The 26,231-nt window shown below is 44.2% G+C and overlaps 1 protein-coding gene across 10 annotated transcripts in view; it reads left to right on the top strand.

The window, feature by feature from the left end:
- mark2b (MAP/microtubule affinity-regulating kinase 2b) overlaps positions 1-26,231 on the top strand; it is a 62,651-nt gene that overhangs the window by 21,031 nt on the left and 15,389 nt on the right. For 7 of the 10 annotated variants that reach the window (XM_054747557.2, XM_054747556.2, XM_054747554.2 and 4 more), the window contains exons 2-11: positions 12,515-12,676; positions 16,634-16,687; positions 19,047-19,095; positions 19,263-19,328; positions 20,507-20,577; positions 23,397-23,453; positions 24,448-24,684; positions 24,908-25,027; positions 25,175-25,277; positions 26,131-26,231. The exon at positions 26,131-26,231 is cut by the window's right edge and continues 12 nt beyond it. In XM_054747557.2, coding sequence (XP_054603532.2) covers positions 12,515-12,676; positions 16,634-16,687; positions 19,047-19,095; positions 19,263-19,328; positions 20,507-20,577; positions 23,397-23,453; positions 24,448-24,684; positions 24,908-25,027; positions 25,175-25,277; positions 26,131-26,231 — 1,020 coding nt within the window. The remainder of the gene's footprint in view (positions 1-12,514; positions 12,677-16,633; positions 16,688-19,046; positions 19,096-19,262; positions 19,329-20,506; positions 20,578-23,396; positions 23,454-24,447; positions 24,685-24,907; positions 25,028-25,174; positions 25,278-26,130) is intronic. The other 3 variants (XM_015946570.3, XM_015946569.3, XM_015946568.3) reach the window with 1 other exon arrangement.

Here is a 26,231-nt window from a genome sequence, read left to right as displayed (position 1 = left end):
GGAGTCAAAGATAACCAGTTCTGCCTCTGATTCCTCTGACTCTGGTTTGTGTGTTTTGATCTTATGCTAATGCTTGTGTTTGCTATGTAGCATCAAATGGGTTTCAGCTGTCGGTAACGTGTGTGTGTGTGTGTGTGTGTGTGTGTGTGTGTGTGTGTGTGTGTGTGCGTGTGTGCGTGTGTGTGTGTGTGTGTGTGTGTGTGTGTGTGTGTGCGTGTGTGTGTGTGTGTGTGTGTGTGTGTGTGTGTGTGTGTGTGAACACTACACTAATAGTCACTTCATGGTACAACAGACATAAAAGGACTTGAGGTTTTTAGGTTTAACTCGGTGTTTTGCTCGGTTGCTGTTGAAGTGGCCGTCGTTTTATGGACTCGTCAATGCGGTGGAGAAAGGGAAGATGTTGACTTGTGTGAGATGGAGGTTCTCCTGCTGGAGTTTCTAACATCCAAAGTAGGGCTGCATGATAGGAAAACCTGCGATATTCGATAACAGTGATTAAAATTGCGATGACGATATTGCTTGCGATAAATAAAAACTTAACTCAGGAACAAAAATGATCAAAAACAAAAAATTAAAAAATCATCAACGTGAGAAAAGCAGTTAGATGTGAGGAAAGGGGAAAAAGAAAATGAACAAGAAAAGGCAATCCAGTGGATCCCGGGAAAAGCAGAATCAGCCAACAAAGCAGAACAAAGCTAAAGCTTTTTTTTTTTTTTTAGTTTATTTTATGTCAAACAAAGAAAACATACATCATTTAAAAAACACACATACAGAAAAATTACATATCATCATCCCTTTTTTTCTTCTTCTTTGTCTGAAAAGGAGTAGGCTGAACTCGAAACTTACATGTCTCTACCCCTTTATACGAGTAATTTTTACTTGTTTACTAAATGTAACACAAAACCTACATTAAAACAAACAAAAGCTTGGTTTATGCTTGACGCGTCCGTGAGGTTCACACGGCTCCGCGCGGCAACATTTCTTCATTTTAACAACCACGCCCCTCCACCGCGCCTCCGTACGGCCCAAACTTTCCGCACCGCGCACCTAGGAAATTTTCTAACCACGCGGACGGTCGGACACGGAAAAACATGGCGGACCGGCAAGAACTAGTATGGCAGAGGTTCGTAAATACAGACATTTGTATGATTCAGCTCTCAGATCACCGTGATCAACATGTTAATAATTCTTGGAGAGAAATAGCTCGCACTGTCGGAAAAGACGAGAACGCTGTTAAAAATGCTGGAATGCCATGTTGTAAACAGTAATTTCTACTTCTACTATGGTGTAGTGTTGGATGCATGCCGTAGAGCTCCATGTTGCCCCCTACAGTTTGGGAGAATATTGGCTCACCGCAGAGACAAGCCAAATGAACCATAAACGCTGCGAGTTGTGAAGCGCGTTCCATCCGCGAGCCGCATCACCAAGCGGAAAATAAATGCGTCAAGCATAAACCAAGCCTAACTCAGTTGTTTGCTAACCATCAAAATTAGGTGCCGTCCGCCTCGGGGGCAGGCGTCTAACTTATGAGAACCCACCTGATTGGCCAAATGGGTGAAGAGCTCTATTAGATTTGTTTAAAACATCATCCTTCCGTTTGATTGACAGAATGTGTAGCAAATATCTGAGCTGACCCTTCACTGCGATATTCACCTGTTCTTTGCAATATGCATATTGTACATGCTGATATCGCCAGAACGATATATTTACGATATATTGTTTAGCCCTAATCCAAAGTATTGTTCACATTGATTACAGTTAAAGAAAAGTTTGAAGTGTATTTTCATTTTAATAGTGAGAAATAATGACACCAAAGTCCAATAAAAGCATCATCTCTAATGAAAAAGCCACATGAACTGAATCCTGTTGGTGAGTTAGATCCTGTTATTTATATTCTGGTAGCTGTAGGGATTTAGTTATTCAGGATAACTGTTTTTAAATAATAAAAAAAATAAAAATTGGGAGGTATAATGAGAATTGGGAAAGATTATAATGAAATTTGTACGATTCTACTCTATCTACAAACCATAGTTTCATTTTTAGCATGTAACTTATTTTTGTTTCTGTTCCTGATGAAGCGATGAATATAGTTTTAGTTTGATCTGAAAAATCATGGAAAGAAAAACACCAAAAAGGCACAAATCATTCTTTGTTTGGACAAACCACATAAACAAGTGAAGATCACGGCTGTCTTAAAGCTTTAATAGCGAATCTGCAAACACGGTTATAGAATACTCACCCCTTCCCTCGGGTGTATTACCCGAGACGCTCCTGCTGGAAGTGGAAACCGTGATGCCGGACAAAACAAGACGGTGTTAAACACCAGTCACCATTTTCACAGGTCCAAACGTCTTTGGTTGGTGTTTTTCTTTTTGGTAGCTTGTCCTAAAGCTGAAGTGGTAGCAGCCGGCTGTTTCTCCATCTCTGATATTATTCAGCGGAGAACCTCTCACACCAGTGGCGTTGTGCTGCTAAATACATGAGAGCTTACTGCGTTATGAGTGGAGGACCCAGGAAAGTGCGGTGGTTCGGCAAGACCAACAACCGGATCGTCCAACGGTTGCTTTCAGTCCAATATTTTAGTCATTTTTTTATCTTTTAAATCCTCACAAAATATTTATAGCTAAATGATGTTAGAACGTTGTTAAGAGGCATGACAAATGTTTTAAGCTACTTTGTTTTCCAGGTTTGCCATTGCAGCTTAAAATTTCACCAATTTTATTTTCACGACTAAAGTGGTTTTACTCGACTGGTTTAAATGAATGAAATCCCTCCCAGACATTAGATGTCTCCCTGTGCTGTTGTTGTGAGAGTGATCAGGAGACCCGGAGCAACACGGAACGTAATAAACACACATTTGAAGGTCTTTAGCGTGTTAAATCAGATATCCGCTACCGGATACTCAAGAAAGACTGTTTTCTTCTTCTTGTGAACTGTTCAAGTGTGCAGTTCCCTGTTGGTATCCCTGAGTCAAACCAAACGTCAGAGCGTAACAAGATAACCAAACTATGATGTCACTTATTGTCCTGCTACACGTCTATAATTAAAAGTGAGGGGAGAGGTGGCTGTGTGTTTATATCCGTGTCTGCATGTGTCGATAGGAGGTTTGCTTAGCGTGCAGCTGCCCAAAAAATGAAGGAAGAACCAGAAGACAAAAATAGCCAGACATGAAAGAGGATAGGAGAGGAAGAAGACTAAAGAGCTGAGGACCTCAGACGAGAGGAAAGAGATCAGAGGAAATGTGTGGGAATCGTAGGGGTCAGTTTTTAAGATCTCTCGTATCTATTTAGCTAGACTCTATCCAATCTCAGCACAAATCTAAACGTTACGGCTGTGAGAAGGGGCCGTTCTCACAGGGAAACCTACAAACTGACAGGACTGCGTTAGACACACTTAATACACGGCTCACGGTAAAGTGCTGCCAATATCTACTGCACAAACTTGTAGCGGCCATGTTTGAATTACTTAATACTAGATTATGTCTTCAGATATTTAGGTGAATCGTACATTTTATAATACTTTAATTGTTGCCATGTTTGTGTCCACTAATACGTTAGGGAATAATAGAATGATTGAAATAAATTGGTTTCTACCTCATATTTACTCAACTCAATTGAAATTATGTAACAGTCATAGTAAAGGAAACACAGTCTGCCAACATTTAGAATGTTTATGAATAAGTAAGAAGATAAAAGTATCTAAAATACTTTGAAAAAATACAAGACAATGAAAAGATTCTAATTTAGAGAATAAGCATCTTAAAGCTAATATTAATAATAACAAAAATTAAATAAAAATTTTAACTTTTAGTGTCTAAAATAATTTATAGCAAAACTAACTTTTTCTGATTCTCCCTCCGACTGGTTTAATGCAGATTTATAACAGTTGCAAACAAACCTGCCGCAGCCTGCTGTAGCTAGCGCTTACAATGAGCTAATGCTGCTACCACAAGCCAACGGATACTAAATAATCTACAAAGTAAACAGATTCAAACTGTTTGACAGCAAATATGACAAGTTCAGTTGCAACAAAGCCAGGTCACCATCAGTCTGTGATTTAGTAGCCTCCTTTAACTACTTTAAACTAGTGTAGGCCACACCAATGTTCACTCTGGTTTTAGCTTTTTGCTTTGCCTCCAAAGACATGGCTCTCTTACTTTTACTTCCAGGCTCTGCCTTGATGACAACTGAAAAAGCGAAATTCTTCTTTTTGTGTGCAAGTTAGCTTTTAGATTAGCTTCCATTACAGTAAATGGCTAATGCTGTAAAGCAGGTGGAGACCTTCTACTAGCTGACCTACCTCAACCACCAAACTGTAGCAGAGTGCTGTCCAATATGAAGTTGCTCATGTTTCTGGTTCAAGAACCACTGAAACCACTTTGAAAGCCTTAGCTTAAAGTGTTAAAATGTCTTCAGTGTATTTTCAAATGAATAAAAAAGTTAAGATCACGCTAATTGCTCTAAAATGTGTCTAGCTTTTGCTGAAGCTAGGGCACTTTAATCCGTGTTCGCGAAAACTTTTGACGTGGGAGTGTCTCACGCAAGACATTTTTAACCACGTAGCTCAATGTTCTTGCGGGCTTCTGATTTGGAAGCAGTGGGTTTTTAGTGACCTCTGACCTTTACACATCATGTATATTGTCATTGTGGCAATAATCTCTTGAAAATTTTTGAAAAAAGAACCATCGAAGTGATTTTCTGCTAAATGCTAAAGATTTTCTACCCTGAGGTTTACTTAGAAAAATAAGCCTAACGATTCATCAAAAATTATTAGACATTCTGTGCAAATGTTGCAATAATAGGAAATTATCTTAAGTTACCTCGCATTTGTAATAATGTGCTGAAAGCTTCCGGTGAGCAAATTGATCAAAGTGCTCAGAAAATGCGATCCTGCAGGCTGCTGCAGATCAGAGAGCGTGTCACGAACGCCGTTAAAACGGTCAGTGTGCAGTTTGTGCTTTTTGTATTCTAGCAACTTGAGAGTAAGCAAGTCGGTCGATATGTCCGTTGATTTCAAGTTTTTCTTTAGACAATATTAAGACATTCATAATGTCCGACGTGTTTTCACGAACACTGCTTTAGTATTATTTATGCTTGTTAATCTGGTGTTATTCTATTCTTGTCTATGTAGCACTTAGCTTTATCATTCATGATTTCACTGCAAACAAAATGGTTGTATTAATTGTCGGGGACAAAAACTCAACATCTGATGTCAGACTGCCTGGTTCTGGTTCACACGAACTACTGGAACACTTATCCAGTTTATTTGCTGCCTAAAATGAAGTATTACTAACTCCAAATGTACGTTACAATTATAAGTCGATACGGTTCCAACCAGAAACTGCTGCTGAGGATGACAGCTCCAGTTTCAGTCCTTATGAAGATCTTCCCATTGTGGACCCACTAGGGCTGGGCGATACAGCCTGAAAATAAAATCTCCAAATAAATTTTTTTAATTCGATTTTACGTTTTTTTCCCGATTCTCTCTCCCCCTCAATTATTAAGAATAGCAATAAGAACAAATGGAAGGCACCTTAAAGCCAATTTAGTTTTTTATTTAATCACAAGCAAGACAAATGTAACGCTCATTTTTGAAATGAATAATGAATAAATGAACACCCTCTTGGAATAAAAGTGCCACGCTCCACGTCCGTCGCAGCAAACCCAAACCAGTTCCAAACAACGGATGATGTCATTCCTTTGCTAGCAACAAACTTCCCACTCTCACCGGTGGCCATGGAGTCGCTTGCTGTTGCTGTTTCGTGTGCGTGCTGTGACGTTGTTGTCGCGGTTATGTGAAACTAACGCTACGGAAGCTCCGGGGGGCCAAAAAGGCACTATTACATAAAAATTCGATTTACTTTTTTTTAAATCGCCCGCAACAAAACAATTGAAATTAATTCGTTTAATCGATTTATCGCCCAGGCCTAGGATCCACCGATACGCTTGAAGTTTAATTTCATGAAGAACACAACGCGAGTGTGTTGTTGAGGCAGACGTAGCTTTTCCTGTCATTTCTGGAGTTAAAAACCTCTGATGTGATTTATCTCAGAACAAAGGCATCACATGTTTGCTGTTCTCCATTTCTGAGCTTCTGCATCGTGAGTGATGATGTAGCTAAAATGCTAATATTAGATCTGGTGCTGATGAAGTGAGTGCTGGACTGAAACCCAGAAAAAACAAAGTAGGCAGAGCAGCATGAGGTCAACAAATCTCATGAGATCATCCTTGGTCAGCAAAGCTAATGTGGCCTGTTGGAAAATCCTCTTATTATTTCATTTAATTAGCAAACTTCCTGAAAGTGTCTAGAAATGAAATCATGCCTTGTATTCTTGTTCCAGTTGTTTTCTCACTCTTTAACTTCTCACTGGCATCAAAAATCTCCTAATGCTAATTCTTTGGGTTCCTGCTACGATGAGAGAAATGCTCGCTGAAGAGTTTTGTACCATGATGTCATCACTTTTCTGCAGAGGCGACTTTAAGCTGTGAGAAGTCAGAGCTGGTGACAGAGTGAAGTAACTTAACTCGTATTTGGTTTTACGGTTAGCGCTGGGCTCTTATTGTCTTTGTTGGAGATTAAATGGAACAGTTTATTATCCCCCTCTCTCCCACGCACTCATTAAATAAAAATCAGTTGCTTCATCTCTCATAAGAGCCTTGCTGTCCTCTTGGTTTAACGTAACGGTCATTTGCTGTAAATCCTTGTTCCCCCGCTGCTGTTGAAGCTTAATCTGGTCGGTTATGTTTGATTCAAGTCTGCAGTGTCAGCATAGGAAGCTCGTGTCGTTGGGGGGGGGTTGAGAAGCAGACACTAGGTCATACCATCTGGAGGAGAGAGAGAGAGAAAACAAAGCTGCTGCAGAAGTCGGTGGTCCTCGTTTCCCATGACCCTCTCCTCAGAAAAATGGAGTGTGGATTATTTGTGGGAAACGTGAAGCTTTAATCTGGTTATTCTGACCGACCGGAGCAACTTGACTGCTGGAGGCTCCTTAAATTACAGGAAGCGTGTGGATTTCATCTGCTTATCAGGATCCTTCTGTACACAACCTTGTTTTAGTTTGTATGCATCACTCATTTGTTAGTGTGTGTGTGTGTGTGTGTGTGTGTGTGTGTGTGTGTGTGTGTGTGTGTGTGTGTGTGTGTGTGTGTGTGTGTGTGTGTGTGTGTGTGTGTGTCGTCATCCTGGAGCCAGTCTTCCTCTCCTCTGACCCTGATCTCTCTCCCCCCACCATCACCTGTCCACTCAGATCACACACACACACACACACAGACATATATAGACACACACACAATTGCTGCGACCCTTTCCTGGAGCTGAAACACAATCGCTGTCACTAGCCGGGCAAAACCTGCCAGCACAGCAAGGTTTTGTCTTCCCTCTCTGAGAGCGGGTTACAGATGAAGGATCTGCTGGTGAATGAACTGAATCGGTTTGAATCCATCAGGCCAAAATGTCTCCTAGCTTTAGTGGAAAACGCACGGCCCTCTTCAGCACACCAAACCCACTGTGCACCAAATGGTGCTGCTGTGTTTAATAAAGTTATGAAAACAGACATTTTTGTTTTGCAAATAGATTCAGATTATATTTCCTCCTTCGAAGGCTGCTTTCCATCCAGCGCCCGTTAAAATCTAATCTAAGTGAGTGTTAATATTTTTGGTTGATTCCATCTTCATGTAGATGGCAGACTGATGCGTGTGTTGGCGGTGACTGGCTGCAGGAAGCCAGTGACAGAAGGTTTATACAGACAGACATCAAACCTTCCCTAGTTTGTGTTGAACATCATTTTCATTGCAGCCCATGTATTAATAGATTGGACTATAAATGCACCGAACGCATCTGAGCCGCGGCCCAAAATGTGCTTTGGTCACCTTCCATGTAGTCTTGCGTTTGTCACGATCAAGATTTAAAGATGGTGAATTTGTGTTGAGAGGGTTTAGGAAGGGCAGCGGCCCAAAACATCATAAAACTGTAGAATAGAAGCTTTATCTTCTTAGTGTGGTTTTTATTATCGCCCGCTGCCAAAGCACAAGGAACAAAGTGTTTTTGCCTCTTTGTGTTTCCCTTTGAGGAATCTCATGATAGCTTTTAATGAAACTGTACATCGACATCTGAATAACCTGGTCAACTAAATTCAAAATGACCACTACAGCTAATCAGCCTTTGCACATACAGAAAGTACCTCACATAGAACGTGACGGATGCTATAGTAAGGCTGGCATGGCCGTGGCTGAGAGCCATTTGGATCGCATACCCCAAGCTCTACACCTTCATCATCTTAGCTTCGAGCCTTGTGGAGACCTGTCGGGAGTCAGTTGGATAAGTATCAGTTTGAATCTCTCAGAAAGTAAATGTTAGATTCACATCTGCAGCTGATTTAAACTTTGGTGACAGCCAAATTCAAGATGGCTTCTATTTGGTCTTAGCAGGCTTAACACTGGGGGTGTTTCTCAATGTCGAGGCGCCTGGTCTTGCGAGGCGATGTCTTGCGAGGCCAGGCGCCTTGCTTACGAGGACACTGTCCTTCCTTGGTCAAAGAAAACTGTTAAATGGAAGAGATTTGCATCACGTGACCGCGGCTTCCACGGCGGTCACGTAGCATCACGTGACACGGGAGATAACGTTATATTTCATACGGATTAGTTTCAATATAAATGTATAACGAGCCTTTTACTTTTTAAATTGTGTATATCAGGGTTTCCCCCAGCGCTTTATAAGCCTAGCGGGCCGCCAGGCTTTGCTTTCCCACCCGCCAGGCTAAGTGTCATGCCCCGCCCCCCTCCCCGACCCTACCGTGTTCGCTGACACAAACAGCGCAGCAAAACTAGAGCCCTCCATCAGCTGATACTGGTGAGAAACAGCAGCGGAATGTGTGTATCCACCCCACCCCCGCTCTCACGGAGGAGCGCTGCGGGACGGAGCGCGCGAAACCCCCCCCCCCCCCCCGCGCCCCGCTCTCACGGAGGAGCGCTGCGGGACGGAGCGCGCGACAACCCCCCCCCCCCCCCCCCCCCCCCCCCCCCGTGAATATTTGTTAAATTACTACCCGCTAGCAGCCAAAGCTGCAACTACTAAGCAACTAACCAACTATAGATAACTTCTTTGGATCTAAAAATATATAATTTAAATTAGTTAACTTACTTTACAACTTGAAATTTGCTTCCAAAGTAGCTGCTGGCTTCTGGTCCGCCGTCCTTTTGAAAATTCCGCGGTGTATTCTGGGAATTTTTTGACAAAGGCTAGGCTACGAGACACCTCCTTTGTATTCTTGCTCAGCTAGCTAAACGGCTAACAAACAGAGAACACACGCCTCAGTAGAACGTGAACATTGGAACACGCCTTGGTGGTTCCTGATGACGTATCTCCTAGGCAACCGGGGTGGGGCCAAGACATCAAGGCAAGGAGGTTCTTTGGCATTGAGAAACACCCTGGCTGTACCTCACATGATGGTGCCATGGTAACAAAGTCACCCCAACACTCCGATCACACACGGCCTCTGCAGGCTGCTCTGTCTGGGCTACAGGTGATCAATCCCCATTCGCTGATCGCATACTTTTTCATAAAGATCAATTATTACTGATGTCCGGTGCCCAAACATTCCCTAAACGCATCGGTACTTACAAAGACAAATAAATTCAAATTCAAATTTTATTTGTCGCATACACAGTACGAAATGCAGTGAAATGCCTTACACAACTGCTCGTGACCTAAGAGTTGAAATTATAAAAATAAAAAAACAACTGTACACCACGAATTAAAATGAAGGGTAAATTTAACTGGGAAAATTTAAATAAAGTAAATATTCTTCATGATCTGTGCGCTCTCTTGTTTTTGTTTAAATGTAAGATGAAAATGCATGAGGAGCAAAGGAAATGGTAACGACGTCAGTCAGGTCCGAGGTGACAGCGCTCACTCTATCGCATTTCACACAGACAACATAACAAAGATTGTTTGTAACAACAACGTGTCACTCTGATCCATTTTCAAAACCTAAAACATTTAAATCGTTTTAACATGGACTTACTTGTGCCTTATATGTTTATTTACTTATTTACTTGTGTCTTATTAATGAACTTATTAATCAAACTTTTCCCCATCCTGAGTTTAATAAATATCTTCAACAGAGCATTTGTCAGGATTATCTCAAGGAGAACATCATTCAGCTGCTGTTGAGAGAAAGTAAACATGACATGTTATTCTAATACTAACTTAAAGCACTCATGATGGGAGAAATGTGATGTTGGCAACCTAAGGGATTTATTTATTTATTTTAGGGGGACCCACGTGTATTGGTATTGATTTAAATCAGTATCGGAAATCAAGAGTTAGACGATATCTGATATCGGTAAATAAGCCAATATCAAGCATCCCCTTCAATTATGATTGGTGAGTGATGGATTGGGACACTATTTCACTTACGTTATGTTTAACTAAATGACTTCAACTCTCATTGGATCACAATGTCCCAAGATCTGCTCTTTCTGTGAAAGGTTGGTCTTTCATTAAAAACACTTTTTGGTATACGCAATTTCATGTGAGCACCTGTTAAAATAATACATGTTGTTATTTTGATTTGCAGGTCATTTCTAATTCTCCTCTTTTGTTTCTAAAACTAGGGCTGAACGATTTTGGAAAATAATCAGGCTCAGTGGCCTAGTGGTAGAGTGTCCGCCCTGAGACTGGGAGATCAGGGTTCAATTCCTGGTCGGGTCATACCAAAGACTTAGAAAAAAATGGGACCCAATGCCTCCCTGCTTGACACTCAGCATTACGGGGTTGGATTGGGGGGTTAAACCACCAGATGGTTCCCGAGCGCGGCTGTGTCTGCAGCTCACCGCTCCCCCAGGGGATGGGTCAAATGCGGAGAACAAATGTCGCACACACATCAGTGTGTGTGACAACTGATGGGACTTTAACTTTAACTTAGTCTAATTGCGATTTTTTTTCTTCAATATTGCAATCGCGATTTAATTCACAATTATTTTCTCAAGGGGCTTTTCTCATTTTTCAACTAACGGAAGCAATAAAAAAGATCCATGTAACATGTACTGAATATAAACAAGTTTATGTATCTACATATATCAACAAGTTTATTTGTCTGCACATACATGAACATTCTCATGTAAAGACAACATCTTGTATTTGAAGGTGTGATGCTTTGCAGCCAGGAGCACATCCCTTGAAGGAGAATAGGTATTAGCATCAACTGTGAAAATTTATTAGCAGGAAAGAAGTGTGTCCCATTTATTGAAGTCTTTTGTGTTTAGAGTTTTTGACGTCTTGTCCATGCAGAGCTTCCGTAGTTCAGTTACGTTTACAGCTGCTAGCCAAAACTCAGTGGAGTTGAAGTACAGTTTTCTAGCTTTACTAAAATATCTGTCTGTACTTATTTGATTAATGGCAGTTTTTACTTTTTTATTACACTTCAAATGTAATAACTTGGCACGTTCCTAATTCGTAATTTGTAAGAATCTATTCGGCGATATTAGCATTAGCATCCCTATGGGTTTTTCAATGTATATTAGCATTGTGCTAACCACTCGCTGCCAGTCAAATCGCAGCCTTTGCGATTAGAAAATCTCCTTTTGTCACATCGCAATTTAATTGCACATGCAGTTAATCGTTCAGCCTTATCTAAAACTGTATTTACCAGAAATTATGCAAATCTATAAAAGTAAACTAACACCTGTAAACATCAGTTTGCAGAAAGACCAAACGGGCAAAAGCTGCAACACAAGTTTTGTAACGATGGCTTAAATAAAGTCGCAGCTGCAGTTCACAAAGCTTCCCTGTCTGCATGAAGCTGTGGAGGTTTTTGGGATGTGAAAGAAAGACAAACTCTTCGTTGTTTTAAATGTTCATACTTAATATTTTGCAACTTGTCCTGTTCTTTGTGCCCATGCGCTTACATAGAATGACACAAAAATTGTCTCATGATAAAGTGGATACCACCTATCTGGTTTTGTTATTGAAACTGACCTGATTAGTAACTCCTCTGGGTTTTTCAGTGTTCATGTTGCTCTGAAAGTCTATAGACTCCACTAGTTTGACCCATCTCTACTTTATTCTGATGCCTAAATATTTGAAGGGGCTTTTGGAGAAGTGATTTGTCCCTAAATGTTTGTTTTCAATAGAATATCCAACCAAACCGTAGAGTCAGTAGCTCCTGTTTAAGGCCGGTCGGAGGCAGGAGGGTTTTGTTCAGCCATCATCCGTGGCAAGCTTAGGGCTGCAAAGTAGGACAGCCATTTTTGTTCTTTTAAGCAGGCAGAAAAGTTGGTCACAGACGGAATCAACAGTTTGTGTGACGCATCATGTTAGTCACATATAAAACCTTTGTTTACAGACTTAGAAAAGCAATCTGTGTATGTTAAATATCTGTAACAGAGGAGGCGTCACACGTTAGGACAGGAGCATGCTGTAGTTCTTTTGTCCTAATGGACGTTACGTCTCAGGTCTTCTGTCCTTGACTCGTTTTTCATCCCTGTAACCAACCTCTTTATCTTTATCCTCGCAGGAGCAGAAGTCATCAGGCCGATACAGCATGTCGCGATGTTCAAACTCTGTGTCCACGACCGATGACCAGCCGCACGTCGGTAACTATCGGTTACTGAAAACCATCGGCAAAGGCAACTTCGCCAAGGTCAAACTGGCACGACATGTCCTCACTGGAAAAGAGGTGGGCTCATGCGTCCGATAATAGCAGCAATGTTGTTTTAAGAGTGTTTCGATGTCTCCGACACGGCATGATACAGATTAGATAATAATTCTGTCCACACATTTTAACATTCTAGCTTTTTAAAGACTAAATGGCTTCTTTAAACGTCGTTTTACGAACTCTAGCAAGTGAACAAAAGGCTCATGTTTTTGTTTTGTGAGGTCAGAGAATTGCAGGTCTTTGACTTGCCAAGTCACATTGTGAACCATCAAGTTGAGCTTGACTGTACACCATGTGGGGGGGTAACTTTTTCACTATTTCATTGATAATACTGACCAAAGGATTTGTCAGGTTTTGCCATGGAGACTCTTCTACGCTGTCCAACTGAGACGTGATTCTGACCCTTTCAGATTAGAAGCAGACCCTTTAGTCTGTCAGATTAGAGTAGATTTGACTGCAAAACAAAATCTCCCTTTTGGGGAAGTACGGCTGAGGTCGTAGCCTTGATGCCAAACAAGTTTAACAGTCTTCGACATGGAATGCAGGGTTTCCCCCAGAAAATGGGTTAAGCCTGGTGGATTCGGGGGGTGCGTGTGTGTGTGTGTGTGTGTGTGTGTGTGTGTGTGTGTGTGTGTGTGTGTGTGTGTGTGTGCTCTGTCCTGTCTTCTCCATCCCCAGTGAGTCGTGGTGGATGGCTGTTTATACTGAGCCAGGATCCTCTGGAGGTTTCTTCTTGTTAAAAGGGAGTTTTAGGGCGACGTTGGTGGCACAGGAGTTAAGTGCTTGCCTTGTAATCGGAAGGTTGCAGGTTCGAGTCCCGCTCAGTCTGTCGCTGTCTTTGTGTCCTTGGGCAAGACACTTAACCCCCCTTGCCTGCTGGTGGTGGTCGGAGGGACCGGTGGCGCCAGTGCTCGGCAGCCTCGCCTCTGTCAGTGCGCCCCAGGGCAGCTGTGGCTACATTGTAGCTCATCCCCACCAGGGTGAGAATGTGTGTGTGAATGGGTGAATGACTGATTGTGTTGTAAAGCACCTTGGGGGGTTCCAGGACTCTAGAAGGAGCTATATCAAATACAGGCCATTTTACCATTTACAGTTTTCCTCTCCACTGTCGCTGCATGCTTGCTTAGTATGAGGATTGCTGTAAAGACTCTGACGCTAGTCAGTGACTCGATGCGACCTGCTGGGTTCCTTATACAGGAAACTTTTTACTGATTGGCTTAATGACCTGACCTGTATTTAAATGTTTAATGTGTGAAAGTCCTTGAGACGACTCTTGTCGTGATTTGGCGCTTTATAAATCAACTTGAATTGAATTGAACATAAGAGGCTACAAGATCTTGCATCAGGTCAAAATTCGCAGATCTACATGATTTCTATGAAGTTCTGCGAATTTTGACCTGATGCAAGATCTTGTAGCCTCTTATGTTCAATTCAATTCAAGTTTATTTATAAACGTGTACTGTGTAAATTAGCTTAGCCGTTGCTCTATTTTACCTGATATTATTGTCTTTAGCTAATTCTCTCACTGGACAGATTTTTATTGAAAGTAGAGCCATAATCTCACAGAACTGTGGCTTTTGGTGATCAATTAGAAGCAGACTATTGCTAGGGCATATGGAGTTTTTCAGTTTGATGCTGTAAAGGCGAGATTTGTTAATGGCCAGGTCTTGCATAGGTACACGGTAGCGCTGGGCGATCTGGCCTTTCACGATATATTGAGGATTTAACCTCTAACGATAAATGGACGATAACTACGGGTATGCGCAGAATCAAAAGTTGTCCACTAGATGGGGCTGTCACATTTTTACGTGACTCAAGGTGATACAGCTTCTTAAAGGGACATGAATGTCGCCAACCTACACACAACTTTTCATTTTTATTATCAGATTTATTGACGTGGGGAAAAAGGATCCCGATAAGAGTCAGAAATGTCGATAACGATCAAATTTCGTTATGTCGCCCAGCCCCAGTACACGCTATGTTGGTGAACTAATTGGAACAATCGTTCAGGTTTTCTTGTCTTGATTTTGACTCAAGTTGTTTGAAATTGACCCTCATTTTTGTGCATCTTGGCCACCGACCCTTCCTAAAGTCTTCAGTTTTCTCACGTCTTCCGACTCACAAGTTGAGTTACAATTCTTCTATTTTGAAATGAAATTTGTCCAACAGCATTTTCAGACATGACGACGTCTCCAGCAACACAAAAGTGAGGTAGAGTGTTTCATGCAAGGAAATTTCAGTAGCTTGATAGCTCTGAACCTCCTTAGCAAACGCCTTTTGCACTCTGGGGTCAACGGTCACAGCCCAGTGAGATACTGGCGTATTCACTGGACGTATGTCTACAACTGATTAACTTTTAGAGTCAACCTGATGAAAGGTGGCTGCCACAGCTAATCGGCACTAGAAAACACTCAAATGGCATTTAGTCAAGCTAAAAGGTGGTGGTGTGGTTGCTAACGCTCTTATCCAGCACGGTCGGTTTTTAAACCCTTATATTAATAAGTAAATCTCATAAACCACTGGAGATCAGCAGATGGCTAATGTTTGCTGTCAGCCCAATTCAAGATGGCCTCCACATGTGGTCTTAGACGAGCTAAAACAATCTTTAACTCGGCTAACTTCCTATGTTGTCTGTTTGTTATAAGTGAGTGTCTACCCCCGGCTAAATATGTGCTACAGCAGTAATAAATACGATCATTTATTTAGAAAAGTGCCTGAATCTGGCCTGTTGACGTCTTTTATTAGTCAGGACAAGCTGGTGGTTTTGTTGCTCTCTAATTGCTGATCTGGTTTCCTGGTTGCTGAGCTTACAGCCAGACTCTGATCAGACCTAAGGCCTGCACAGCTCTGGAGATCATGCATCTTCTGCAGCAGATTAAATCAGCGCTGTCGGCCTAAATGTTTCCAGTCTCCGTGGACAGAAAAGCTGGGTCCAGTTAGCGGGCCCAGGCTGGGTCCCTGTCGGGCCAGCTGTGAGGAACAGTGTTGCAGACGGGCTCTGTCGATTTATGACAGCCCTGTGCCTGACACCCTGATAACGCTCCACGTGACCCGCTGGCTCTCACAGAGACAAACAAGGGGGAGTCGGGGGGGTAGAGTCAGGAGTGAAGTTAGAAGTAGATCTCTTCTCTGTGTCCTTGTTAAGGGACGACACTTTGTTTCTCTGCCTTTGTTTTTCTTTCTCACTTCTGGCACTCAATCCTTTTTGTTTTCTTCAGCTCTAATTTCATTTTACTCTGCGTGTCGCTGCTGCTGTGGGATTATAAACCGTAGAGCTCATTACTGATTAAAGCCACAACCACACTTCAGCCTCTCTGTTCTCTCCTGTTATTATGCAACTGTCACCTACTAGTGCTGCACGGTTGTCTCCTTTCGTTGCTCGCGGACCGTTTCGCTGCCGCGTGTTGCCCGTAAGAGCGGGGAAGGGGCGTTGCTCGCCGCGCCTGAGTCCATGTAGGGGGAATACTGGGCTACCATGAAAACTGAGCTCTTTAGGAAAAATTAAATATCTTTAAGATCCAGACATTAGTTTAAAACTCATGTCAACGTCGACTCGTTACGCTTGAGTTGCATGGACAGACAGCGCTGCTATAAAAGTAGAGAAGAGCTGCTTTGGCCAAACAGGACGTTCCCTTAGGAGCGTTGATGCTCAAAAATATAACTGAACTCTGTGTGTGTGTGTGTGTGTGTGTGTGTGTGTGTGTGTGTGTGTGTGTGTGTGTGTGTGTGTGTGTGTGTGTGTGTGTGTGTGTAGCTACAGGTGCATTTCACCCTTCTGTCTTGCTTTCAGAAGAGGAAGTGTGTTTCTTTTAGGGAACATTTCAAAATAAGAGCATGGCTCCAAAGCAGATAATGATAAATTAGAAGTAATTACGGTTTTCTTCTGGTTTACCTTGTTTATGCTGTTGTTGATACCCATCACAATAACAACACAGGATCTGCTCTAAGTGTAATAATCACTTCTTCCTTTGCCTTCAGGTGGCTGTGAAGATCATCGATAAGGCTCAGCTCAACTCCTCCAGTTTGCAAAAGGTGGCCTGATTGAACTCTCTCACATTCAGACCTCCTTCTGTCCTTTTCCCGGGCATTTCCAAGTCACTCTTCCTGCCCCACATGCCCTCCTTTCTCCCTCGTTCTGCGCCCTCTCTCGCCCTCTGAAGTGGTCCAGTTCTCAGAGAGAGTTTTAATTACAGGAAACAAGCTGCAATTACTTCCTTTGATCGTGGCAGGGCGGGGTCTGTCCACTCACGCACACACGGTCCAACCATGTGTGCTCGCGCAGCCCAAGCACACGCCAGACACTCATCTGCCCACACACAATATGTGCTTGTATTCAAAAAGCACATGACAAAATGTCAAAGAGGATACAGACGAACTGGAAACCATCCAGTTTTCAGTCCCATGACGGGGCGAACGTGTCCGAGCCAGAGATGCAGTTTAACCTTCACTGGATGAAAGCCTAAATGTGATATCTGTTGTTTTGTGGAGCCAAACCAACGCTCTTTACTCACCTAGGTGCGTTTTGTTTTAGTTTGAGTCACAGATTTCTGCGTAGCTCAGGGAGGGATACCAGCACATAATGTCCCAGAAGGACCAAAGCCTCCTTCATTCTCCAGCAACAGATGACTGAAGAACAAATTAGCTGCAAGACAAGAACATTACAAGCTGTGCTGCTGCTCGGAAACAGTCTAGATCAAATCCAATAAAAACCAAAGAACACAAGTTCTAGTTTTCCCGCAGCATCTGGTTGTTCCTGTCTGTGATGGGTGGGGTTACCATGGTGATGAATGAGCCACTAGCAGCAGTTTTAACATTTCTCGTTATCTACAGAACAAAACCTAGACTTTTATTTTACCTTTATTATTATAACGTTGATGCTTTGGCACTCTTCAACACGTCGCCTAGTTGGGATTAAAATCTGAAACGCTATTTTCTAGCTACCGGATTTAAAGGTGCATTATGGAAGTTTGACAGCCAAAACATGTATAGAAATAATAAATGTCTTCTTCATACATTCTCCTGCAATGCCTTGGTCCTGTAGAATGAGCCCTGGCATGTTTACTGTGATTGCCTGTTTTTCTGTAAAATCACAGAAAAAGAGAGATGCTCGGGTCGAGCAGGCTGCTTCATGCGCGTTCACGCTCAGGCATCGCCCGTAGCATTTGCTATCCGTAGCTTTAGCAGCAGAGAGAGAGGCAGTGCCACTTTGTCGCTGTTCCTAACGCCTAGTGACAAAGCTAGCTACATTTCTGAGGACCCTTAGCTACTTTCTGTAGAACTTTCTTCTAGAAATTTCCTGCAAATTAGCAACAAAATAGCCATTTTCACTCCGAACCGTTCTTTGAACGTTGTTTCAGCTGTCATCAAGGATATAAATGTTACAGATACTGTGAATGTTGCTAGAGTGTAGCTTACCTAGTAAGACGTCTGACTCCAGGTGTGAACATAGTTCATTTAGAGTTTATTTTTTACATTAATGGTATATTTTTTTACAGTAAGATGCCCAAATTTTTATTTGAGACTCGCCGAACGGCATTGAATTCACAGATAAAAAAGATGTGGGTTCAACTTTCATTTTGGAACAATTTTTCAAGCAAGAGAAGGGAATGATCTGAGCATGCAGGAGGACTGACCCATCATAAACCTTTGTCGGCTGTGCTGAAGAGAAAGGTACAGAACCACATTATTTAATTAATTAGCTGCACGTTCTCCTGTCCTCACATACACACACACACACACACACACACACACACACACACACACACACACACACACACACACACACACACGGGACTGTCTCAGCTGTAATTTTCGTTAGGGAGTGTGCACGTACAGCATGCGCGCCTCGTGCACGAGCCTGCTATTGAAGCTACCGTTACGCTTTTGGCCTGAGGGGGCGATCGCGAGCATAAAAATTCAAACGTCCGTAAAGTCCCTTTAATGTAGCATTGGATTAGGTCAAAGTTAGTTTTTTTCTGTGCTTTTATTCTGCACCAATGATAAACCTGAAGGACATCATTTAAAACACTGGCGGTAGCGCGTTGAGCATAAATTGAGACCGGCTCCAGTGACCTAGTGGTAGAGTGTCCTCCCTGAGATCGGGAGATCAGGGTTCGATTCCTGGTCGGGTCATACCAAAGACTTTGAAAAAATGGGACCCAACGCCTCCCTGCTTGACACTCAGCATTAAGGGGTTGGATTGGGGGGTTAAACCACCAGATGGTTCCCGAGCGCGGCTGTGTCTGCAGCTAACCGCCCCCCCAGGGGATGGGTCAAATGTGGAGAACAAATTTCGCACACACACCTGTGTGTGTGTGACAACTAATGGGACTTTAACTTTAACTTTAAATGACCCGATGGTGTGACCCAGCGTCTCTCTCGTTCCTCGCAGCTCTTCCGGGAGGTGAGAATCATGAAGATGCTAAATCATCCCAACATAGGTGAGTGTGAAGGAAACACGAGTCGCTCCCTGAGACTCTGGAGCCAAAACAAAAACGGAGAAGATGCTTTTATTCTGGTTTCTCTTTCGCTCTCTCTGTCCTGTATCTAATGCTGTTTTTCATTTTCCACCCCCACGCGGTTCTGTTTGGGTTCTTTCCGCCTGCAGTCAAGCTCTTTGAAGTGTTAGAGACGGAGAAGACGTTGTACCTGGTAATGGAGTACGCTAGTGGAGGTAAGTGAAATCATTGTCCCTCCAGCATGGATCTCTGGAAGTTATGTAATCATCTGAAGCTCCCACCAGCAGAAACAACCGAGTAGTCTGGGTCAGGATTGTGTTGAGAAGTCTATGAAACACACCATCAGAGGAATAATATTTATTAGAGGAAAATTAGGGTTGTCACGGTAACCGGTATAGCGGTAAACTCTGGTAAAAAAGTTGACAATAATAATAACCGCCTTGTTTTTAAAAACATATATCATCTCGGTGGGTTACCGTGGCTGCGGTGTAGGCGCGGTGACCCTTACCAGCCACCGTATCATCTGCTGAAGTTGCCGGCGGCACATGCGCACTTTGTTGTTTACAACCAAAACTTTCTTGAAGCTAAAGCTGAAATAATGGCCAGAGGAGGAGACGGCAGCGCTCAGGACATTTATTATCCCTCAAAGAAGACAAAGTGGGAAGTACGGGCATCTTTTGGATATCTGAAGAATGTCGAGGGACAGTTGATAGAAGACGGCTATCCTGTTTGCAGCACGTGCAGAAAAAGTGTCTGTGAAAGGCAGCAACGCTTCAAATCTCATGACACATCTGCGTGACCATCACCCACAACTCTACAGTCAACGCAAGGCAAGCTAACGTTAGCGTTTTAGCTAAAATGCGTGATCCGAGGATTTGGGTTGAGGGAGAATGCAACGAGTGGCTATATAAAGCAGCCGCAGCGCCGCTACCTGCATATAAACCGTGTCGCGGACACCCCCGTGTTGAAATGACGCTATGCATTACGGGGCTCCCAGGGGCAGATAAGAGTTGGTCTCTCTCCGAGAATAATTATGAATTTAACAACGATTACTGCCTGATGACATTTTCCCACATCTGCAAAGCTCACTGGAAGGACACAAACCGAGGACGATATTTTCCTGATATAGGGTTTATTTAATTGTCTGAAAATGTAACACGTTTAAAAAAAATACCGCAATAATACCGAAAACCGTGGTAATTTTGGTCACAATAACCGTGAGGTTACGTTTTCACACCATGACAACTCTAGAGGAAATAGTTGGACCTTAAATCCCCGTTGTCTTTCCAACGTCCTGTAAGCCATGTGTTCAGTTCAGCATGTCCTTCCCCCCTTTTCCTCAGGTCTAAAGAAAAAGACGCTATCTCACTGCTTTTTCCTCTTTTTTTATCAGGAGAGGTCTTTGATTATTTGGTGGCCCACGGCAGGATGAAGGAAAAAGAAGCACGTGCCAAATTCAGACAGGTGTGTGTCGGAAAACAGTCCACGGGGAATTCCTACGCTGGTTACTGTGTACATCATTTAATTAAACTGTGTACTTGTGCTGCTTGTGTTTAGTTAATTAATAACAGGTCAGGTGAGAATTGGACGACATGCTTCACACATCAAATCCTAGAGGAACATTTCAGCCATTTTCCAGTGTTTTCCGGTTCTTGGTGACAATTAATGCAACACTGGATGGAAATAAATCTGGTGACGTTGCAGACGTTTATTGAAACAACTCCACAGCGAGTGTGTGTCGTAATGAAAGCTAAGTGATATATCAGAGTGTGACCTTGTGTGTATAAATACACACGCACTGGAGCAGTTTTAGGGTGCTCAGACCAGTCTTCAGTTTTGAAGACATTTTAATTTAGATTTAGTCACAATTTAGACATCCAATTTCTTTTAGTTTCTTGTCTTAATCGACTAAAATTGCAAATAATTTTGGTTAAAAGGAAATTTTAACTAACAATAATTAATAGAAAATACCAAAATGAGCACTTACCATTTGAAGTTGTGCCTCTCAGCATTAGCTCATTCGCTGCCAGCGTTTTTCAGCGTTTTTACTGTTTTTTTTTAAGAGCGACAGAACGTTGCGCGCTAGGATGATTTCAGCGCCAAAACAAAGCAGAGACTCACCTCTTACATCAGGAAGAATCCGCGCGTTTCGAGCGTTATCCGTTCTTTCTTAATCCGTTGGTGAATTGCGATCGGCGGAAGCTTTTCCTATTCGCGCCTCACTTCTTTTTACAGCAGCGGCCCAAAACGATCTCCTAACACGTGGATGTTCTGCTTCCTGATCACGTGACGTGTGACGTACGCGGATGAAGATCGGCTTTAGAGCTTTGTTCTCACGGTGCGGGGGCTCGTCCGACGCCCACACAGTAAAAACATGCAAATGAGGACTTTAATCATCATTGGCAGTGAACGAGTTAATTTAGTACACAAATCTGTTTAATGTGCAGTCATATTTGTAAACAGGAAATGACATCACTATCAAAGCAATAAAACGTGTGATGAGATAAACTAAAGGTAAGACTGTTTTTAGATGTATTCATTAGTTTTTCCTGGCAGTAATGTGTTGAGGTGGGCGGCCTCAGACACACCGCTAGAACGCCAACGCTGATAGCGTCGACCACGGCATCGCCACGAGAACATTAAGCCAACCAGAATCAGTTCGGCCCCAGATAACCCCTCCCTCCTCTCCCCCTCCTGCTGGGATACCACCGTAACGCTTTTAAAACCAGGGGAAACCCCCGATGTGTACTCACCAAGTCGATTGTTTTCAGATTGTCACATCTAAGGCGCCTCCCCCCAGCTGTGGAGACGTCCGGTTAGCGCTAGCGGCAGTCAGACCTGGACCCGGATGGGTTCTTTTCTCGTCTAGTCCCAACTGTTCCATTTGCTGATTGGTTCATTTTTCTGTTGTCCCGTCTGTTCTGCTCTCTGATTGGATTTTCGTTTCTGTCGTCTCTCATTCGTCAACGGAAATGTGGATCAATATTCGTCATCAGTTAGTCTTTATTGGCGTGTATATTTTAGTTTTTGTTTCGTTTTAGTCTGGGAAAGTGTATTTATCACGAACCCCCCCCCCCCCAAAATGTTTAATCCCAGACTAGCCATTAGCTTATCAGTCACGAGGACTCACATTTATGGAAAGCCATCACCTTCCAGCACTGAAAGAGGGCGCGTGTCTTTAACCATCATGTTTAATTTCCTGTCTGTCGGCTCAGACGGACACAGAGCCAGACTGGTCTGAAATGAAACAGCTAGATGAGGCTGAGATGTCCGACTCCTGTGATGAAAGGCTCAAAAACACGCATCAAACGGTTTTGTCTCTTTTTCCCATCTGATATTTATAGTTAAGTAATATTTTATGGAACAAAGACGTCGTCGTCGTCTTCCTCCGCTTATCCGGGTCCGGGTCGCGGGGGCAGCATCCCAACAAGGGAGCTCCAGACCGTCCTCTCCCCGGCCACCTCCACCAGCTCCTCCGGCAGGACCCCAAGGCGTTCCCGGACCAGATTGGAGATGTAACCTCTCCAACGTGTCCTGGGTCGACCCGGGGGCCTTCTGCCGGCAGGACATGCCCGAAACACCTCCCCAGGGAGGCGTCCAGGAGGCATCCTGACCAGATGCCCAAACCACCTCAACTGACTCCTTTCGATCCGGAGGAGCAGCGGTTCTACTCCGAGTCCCTCCCGAATGTCCGAGCTCCTCACCCTATCTCTAAGGCTGAGCCCGGCCGCTTTTCGGCCGCTTGTATCTGCGATCTCGTTCTTTCGGTCATTACCCAAAGCTCATGACCATAGGTGAGGATTGGGACGTAGATGGACCGGTAAATCTAGAGCCTGGCTTTCTGGCTCAGCTCCCTCTTCACCACGACAGATCGGCTCAGCGTCCGCATCACTGCAGACGCCGAATCAATCCGCCTGTCGATCTCCCGATCCCTCCTACCCTCACTCGTGAACAAGACCCCGAGATACTTAAACTCCTCCACTTGAGGTAGGACCTCTCTCCCGACCCGGAGTTGGCAAGCCACCCTTTTCCGGTCGAGAACCATGGTCTCAGATTTGGAGGTGCTGATCCTCATCCCAGCCGCTTCACACTCGGCCGCGAATGGAACAAATTCACCTATATTTCATTAACAGTTTAACTATCGGTTAAATAATTAGAGGAATTTATTGAATCGAGCCCTTGGAGTGTTCTTTACAGCCCTAGATTAATGATGAGGTCTGTTAAAATCTGGTTCTCCGTTTATTCCTGATTAAACCCGCTGAGTTTTGTTTGTTTCTCCCCAGATTGTGTCAGCAGTCCAGTACTGCCATCAGAAGTGTATAGTGCACAGAGACCTCAAGGTGAGGACACACACACACACACACACACACGCACGCACGCACGCACACACACACACACACACACACACACATTTTATTGAGTTACAGTAGATTCTGTGTGCAGGGAAGCTCCCGTTCTGCGTCTCAGCACATTAATCTTCATATGATTTAATTTTGGAGATTAAACCCCGCCCCCACAAACCCGTGACCCTGGGGTTAATCACACAGATGACACGATGTCCCCGCTTCGGTTCAGGATGTGAGCAGAAACACGTCCTGGCGCGTTCGTGTCCATCACACACACACACACACACACACACACACACACACACACACACACACGAGATTTTAGAGCTCCTTAGTTTTTAATTCTCAGTATTTAGGCCCTGAAGCCGGCTTCCTGCTCCTTTTGGTCCATTATATTATGTGGGGGTTATAAATCCTCTTACTGTGCCAGGAGGCAGACGTGTGGACATCATCGTGATTACGGCCTCGTCACCTCAGACGAACCCGCCAATACGACTGATTAGATTTTTACTGTTTCCACTCGGAAAACAACCAACTTCCTTCCAGGTTTTTAAGATGAAGATTCATTAAATGCTGAAAAACGCAGCGTCGGGGTTTTTAAGACGAGTCTGTATTTTACCCGGGGGTGAGAGAGGACGTCCATTTAACGTTCTCAGTCACCCAGAAGCTGCAGAGTATTCAGACCAAGTTGAAAGGAGAGCATACCTGTTGCTAGGCAACCCCAGCCTCCTTACTTGGTGGCTGGCTTTAGGCTTAAAGATGGGCGGAAGTAGCGACTGGCGGCTCGCTCCGCCCGCCGTGTGCTGCCAGCCAGCCCCAGGCTTCTCTGGTCCGACGCTGGCTGCCGTGGTTCTGCCTCCTGAAGAGTTTCAACTCCTCAGAGTAACAGTGGGAGTCTCTTCCCTCAGCCCTGCCCTTCGTCTGGAGTTCCTTCTGTAGCGGCAGTCTGAAAGGATGACTAGATTACACTTCCTCTGTGCGTCTGCAGGCTGAAAACCTGCTGCTGGACGCAGACATGAACATTAAGATCGCCGACTTCGGCTTCAGTAACGAGTTTACCCTGGGGAACAAGCTGGACACGTTCTGCGGCTCCCCGCCCTACGCCGCCCCCGAGCTCTTCCAGGGCAAGAAGTACGACGGACCCGAGGTGGACGTCTGGAGCCTGGGGGTGATCCTCTACACGCTGGTCAGCGGCTCGCTGCCCTTCGATGGACAAAACCTCAAGGTGGGTGGATGAGGCATCCATCATGTGTCACACCTCAGTACGCTGTATGATGTCATCAACACGACCTGGTTAAGAGGCTCCATCTGGACGGATTTAGTTGGTCGGACACAAACTTTAGTAGATTTTTTCTACTTTTACTAAACCGTTTCTGATTGCAGGTCCCCCTCCTGCAGATCTGTCCACCTGAGAACTATAAACAGCTGACCTTTAACCTCTTGTGCAGGAGCTGAGGGAGCGTGTGCTGCGGGGTAAATACAGGATTCCTTTCTACATGTCCACCGACTGCGAGAACTTGCTGAAAAAGTTCCTGATCCTGAACCCTTCCAAAAGAGGCAGCCTTGAGGTATCCTTCCGCCACACAACAGCCCAATCCCTCACTTTCACCCCAGGACCGCTTCCTAACGCGGGTGCAGTCGCGTGGAGCTCCGAACGCTTGTTCTCCTTTAGGAAGAGGAGTGGTTTTACACGTGTGTGTTTGCTTTGATCCCAGCAGCAGATAATGAGGGATCGGTGGATGAACGTGGGCCACGAGGACGACGAACTCAAACCCTACATTGAGCCTCAGCCAGATTATAAAGACCCCAGGAGAACAGGTACACACACACACACACACACACACACACACACACACACACACACACACACACCATAGTCATGAATAAATATTTATCTGTTAGGAATAGACTCGGGTGTTCAGTAAGCATGTGATACTAATTATAGCTCACCTTTGGTGTGTGTGTGTGTGCGCGCGCGTGTGCGTGCGTGTATCTGTGCGTGTGTATGCGTGTGCGTGTTTGTGTGTGTGTGTGTGCGTGCGTGTTTCTGTGTGTGTGTGCGTGCGTGCGCATGTGCGTGTGTGTCTGTGTGTGTGTGTATCTGTGCGTACGTGCGTGTTTCTGTGTGTGTGTGTGTGTGTGTGTGTGTGTGTGTGTGTGTGTGTGTGTGTGTGTGTGTGTGTGTGCATGTTTCTGTGTGTGTGTGTGTGTGTGTGTGTGTGTGTGTGTGTGTGTGTCTGTGCGTGCATGTTTCTGTGTGTGTGTGTGTGTGTCTGTGCGTGCATGTTTCTGTGTGTGTGTGTGTGTGTGTGTGTGTGTCTGTGCGTGCGTGTTTCTGTGTGTGTGTGTGTGTGTGCATGCGTGTTTCTGTGTGTGTGCGTGCGTGCGTGTTTCTGTGTGTGTGTGTGTGTGTGTGTGTGTGTGTGTGTGTGCGTGTGTGCATGTGTGTGTGTGTGCGTGTGTGTGTGTGTGTGTGTGTGCGTGTATGTGTGTGCGTGTGTGCGTGTGTGTGTGTGTGTGCGTGTGTGTGCGTGTGCGTGTGTGTTCGTGTGTGTGCATGTGTGTGTGTGTGCGTGTGCGTGTGCGTGTCTGTGTGCATGTGTGTGTGTGTGTGCGTGTCTGCGCGCGCGTGTGTGTGTGTATGTGTGTGTGTGCGTGTGTGCGTGTGCAGAGAAAATGTTGCGGATGGGATTTTCTCAGGAGGAGATCCAGGACTCGCTGGTGCTGCAGAAGTACGACGAGGTGATGGCTACATACCTGCTCCTGGACTAC

This window comes from Nothobranchius furzeri, chromosome 14 (genome assembly GCF_043380555.1).
Source record: "Nothobranchius furzeri strain GRZ-AD chromosome 14, NfurGRZ-RIMD1, whole genome shotgun sequence".
Taxonomy (NCBI): domain Eukaryota; kingdom Metazoa; phylum Chordata; class Actinopteri; order Cyprinodontiformes; family Nothobranchiidae; genus Nothobranchius; species Nothobranchius furzeri.
This window is presented reverse-complemented; position numbering and strand designations above follow the sequence as displayed.